Raw genomic sequence first — 3,558 nt, 5'->3', positions numbered from 1 at the left:
GCTGGGGGAGAGAGCGGTATGGCTCGGGGTGGGGCTGGGGTGAAATATTTCGGGGAGGGACACAATAGCTGTGCGGGTGCAGGATAAGAGTGCAGCGCTTTGGGGGGGAGATGTGGGAGCTGGTGGAGAGGCGTGAGGTGCAGGAGAGGCCAGAGGCGGGAGGAGAGTGGGATGCAAAGACTGGAAGGTGTGGAGGGAGAAGAGCAGCTCTGCAATGGATGAGCTGCATGCAGGGCTGCGGAGGGAACAGGTTGGAGAAAGGGGAAGATTTGGGGTGGAGAAGGAAGGAAGGATCCTCCTCAAGAGGATCTGGGATTTGTACCATCATATCCTTCTAGACGCTGGGGTGGGCACTGGTGGTGCTGGTGGGAGGAGAGGCTGCGTATGGGTAGGGCCTGGTGGGGAGCTGCAGGTGCATCCTGGTGGTGTCAGCAGTCGGTCCTACCTGTGTATAACTGCACGAGGGAGGAATCTAGGACTTGTTTGCCTGAAGATGAGCCTTGGCCTGTGATAGAGCCTGGTGTGTGGGTACTGGATGGTGGGGCTGAGCATCTGCTTTGTGGCAGTTCAGATTATTCTTTTCTGAGTGAATAGGGGCATGTTACTGAGCTCGGTACAAAGGCTTTTCCTTAAAACTGGGAGCCTGGTAAAAACTGTAAAAGTCTGAATAAAACCCTCTCCAATTAATGCATGTAGTTACACAAAGATAAGGAATATGAAATCTAATGTTAAACAACAAAAACCTGTGGTGCGGGAATTGGAAAGGCAGGGGCACTGCGCTCTGGGGTCATTGTGACTCTCCCCTCCTCCACCTTTTAAAATGCCAGGAAATGGCTATTGCCGGGGGCGGGACACCAGACCTTTTGGCCTGATGGTGTGATGGGGTATGGCAGTTGATTTACTAGCCCGGCTAGGTGTGTTGGTAAATGCATCGCTTTAAGAAATGCTGGTGAGTTGTTAGTGAATGCTAGTGTTATTTACAGAAGTGAGCACAGGCATCCAGAAGTGGGCATAAAATAAAAATCTTCTAACGTTTTTCCTGAGATTTTGATTGATCCTCCGATGTTATTACTGTTCAGCCCTGAGAATTGAGACTAGGCTTGACGAGGGAGTCTAAAATGTGCAGTGCATTTTATATTGCTGGGTTCAGGGCCCTAAAAGTAGTGCAGAGTAAGAGCATCGCCAAAGTTGCCTGCAGTCCTTGGGGAGTGTCACCTCCCCACCTTCTTCCCCTCTGGGAGCAGAGCAAGCAGGGCTGATGGGCATACCTCATCCAATTGCCCTGCAAGCTTATGCATTTCAACTTTTCTTTCTCTTTCTCTGCATTGTTTATGCATGCAGTGTCTGAATCTCCTGCAGTAAATGCGAAAGCAGGCAGAGTAGATGACTTTTTTAAAGGCATATTCAATTATGTTCATGCCAAGAAATCACTTTGTGTTGGCTGGCTCAACAAAAGACATGGTTTATAGTTGTGCCTTGCTGTGCTTGTAATGAGCTTTGATCACCTTCTACAGAGAGAGATTGGGATAAAGAAAAAAGTCTTTTGAGAAGTGCCAGTGGCTTTCTTACAAGTATTGAGGGCAAGCATAAGTGCAATGTGGAAGAGGTAGTTTGAGCATGGAAACGTGATCCTCTTAGAAATAAGTTTAACTCACAGATACACCTTGGAAGAATGCATGTCTTCATTCTTGTGCATGTGATATAGATGTGAATGTTAACCTGTGTTTGACCTCATAACCTGGTCTGTTCAAAGGAAAAGGTTGGCCTGAAAAAAAACTTTGATTATCCTGGCATTTTGGATTGCAGTAGGATGATATTTGGGGGGGGGATACTTGCACAGCTTCAGACCTGCATAGCCAGTCCTTGGCTGTATACCCTCTCCATCATGATACCGCTGACAGAAAAGCTGAGGCAACTGTTGTATTTGTCACAGGTTAAAGTAACCTCTTTTAAACGTGCACTGTCTAAACAGTTGTGCTCGTAGGCAGCCTCTGAAAGCTCTTAGGTGTAGGCTTAATTGTTAACATCTTAAAGAGTTAGTTGTTCAGTCTGATTTGTACAGGAGGAAAGAGTCAGCTGTGAAAAGCCTTTCAGATTTCAGTTAGACTTTAGTTGTGTTCTCATAAGCGTGTGTAAGTACATCTGAATTAAAAATCTTTTTAGTAGTGTAGCAAATTGCCAGGCAAACACAGTGCTCGTGAAACTAGTGGTGAGAAGGGCTAAATGAATGGGAGGTGTTGAAAATGGGCTAGTTTTATGGGCCGAGTAAATGAAATTACAGGTGCAAATAAAAAAATACTTGTGTGCATATTTAATAGATGATGTGTTTGCCTTTCAGAAACGTGTGCTGTATCTGTGTGCGTACAGTACATTCATGACCTGATTCCTTAGTCTGCGTAATTAGCTGGTATTGTCAAAGCATTTGTGCATCTCTGGTTTTGGACGTGACTGATGAATTTCCTATGCAAGTTGATTCTTGTCCAAATATTTTCCCCATAATGTTCTCCATAAGCTGCCTGATGTATTACTGTCTTTCAGATTCTTTTGCTTGAAGTTCTAATTTTCATTGGTATTAACTGTTCCTCCTACAGTTGCATGTGGTCACATATAGCATGGACATAAAATAGCCTTTTTCATCACTGTGCAGCAGGATGTTCACCTTCAGCTGAATTAGGTGACGTTTATGCGTTTTATCTATGGAATAGAGGTTAAATGTGCCTTTGGAAGCTGAATGTGTTGCCAGATGTCTTATGAGCCTGCAAGCTTGCAGTGACGAATAGCACAGTAAGCAACATAGCAATTTCCTTGCAGTGTCTTGAACCTAGTAAAGTGTATAGATTGGTTCAGGTGGGAGGAACTGCTGTTAATTTGGTTTTATGATGCTTGCTCCTCTTATCACTGTCTCTAGCAAATAAAGCAGTGCTTAGTATAAGAAAACATGATGTATTCGCTGGTGAAAACAATTTGTATTTTTTACACAAAAGGATGAGATTACAAATCGGTTCTTGCATATGTGATCTGGGCAGCAGATAATGCAGACCACTTGAGTTCATTGCTGTGGATGGTATTTGAAGAATAGGTGGTGTAGTCATGAACCGCTTGGGATGAGGTATACGGGATGTAGCAGAAGAATGGTAGAGTACATGTAGTAAGACATGGAGGTGGAAGACGAGCTTTGAGATAAAGCTGCTCTAAACAGCATACTGATGCCATTCAGTTTCTAAAACTGATATAGAGAAATGCCACTGTAGGTCACCTTCATTGTAAGTAGAAGAGAGGCCAAATACAAATTCAGTAGGAGATAAGAGAAGTTTGAGTAGGTTTTCTTTTGGTGTTGGTTTAAGATGAAATGAGATGTGATTTCAATAAAGAAGTTAGCTATTTAGCTCTTAAAGGAAGGGAAGGACTATCACTTTTCAGAACCACACTGAAGGGGTCTGAGCTGGAAGGGAAAAACTGTTATCTGGTACAGCAGCACCTGGGGGCTTGTCAGGCCTGGAACTCTGTGACACTGTCCTTCCCCCCCCCCCCCCCCTTCGGGGGACGGGGGGGGGGGGG

The 3,558-nt window shown here is 44.7% G+C and overlaps 1 protein-coding gene across 1 annotated transcript in view; it reads left to right on the top strand.

Moving 5' to 3' along the window:
• The window catches only part of CBL (Cbl proto-oncogene, E3 ubiquitin protein ligase), a 54,419-nt gene that overhangs the window by 8,879 nt on the left and 41,982 nt on the right, over nucleotides 1–3,558 (top strand). The window contains exon 2 of the mRNA XM_010581454.1: nucleotides 2,612–2,619. Coding sequence (XP_010579756.1) covers nucleotides 2,613–2,619 — 7 coding nt within the window. The 5' untranslated portion in view covers nucleotide 2,612. The remainder of the gene's footprint in view (nucleotides 1–2,611; nucleotides 2,620–3,558) is intronic.

Source organism: Haliaeetus leucocephalus, unplaced genomic scaffold (genome assembly GCF_000737465.1).
Source record: "Haliaeetus leucocephalus isolate CR32 unplaced genomic scaffold, Haliaeetus_leucocephalus-4.0 Scaffold773, whole genome shotgun sequence".
In the NCBI taxonomy this organism is placed as follows: Eukaryota; Metazoa; Chordata; class Aves; order Accipitriformes; family Accipitridae; genus Haliaeetus; species Haliaeetus leucocephalus.
The sequence above is the reverse complement of the archived record's forward strand: the minus strand, read 5'-3'. Positions and strand labels throughout refer to the sequence as shown.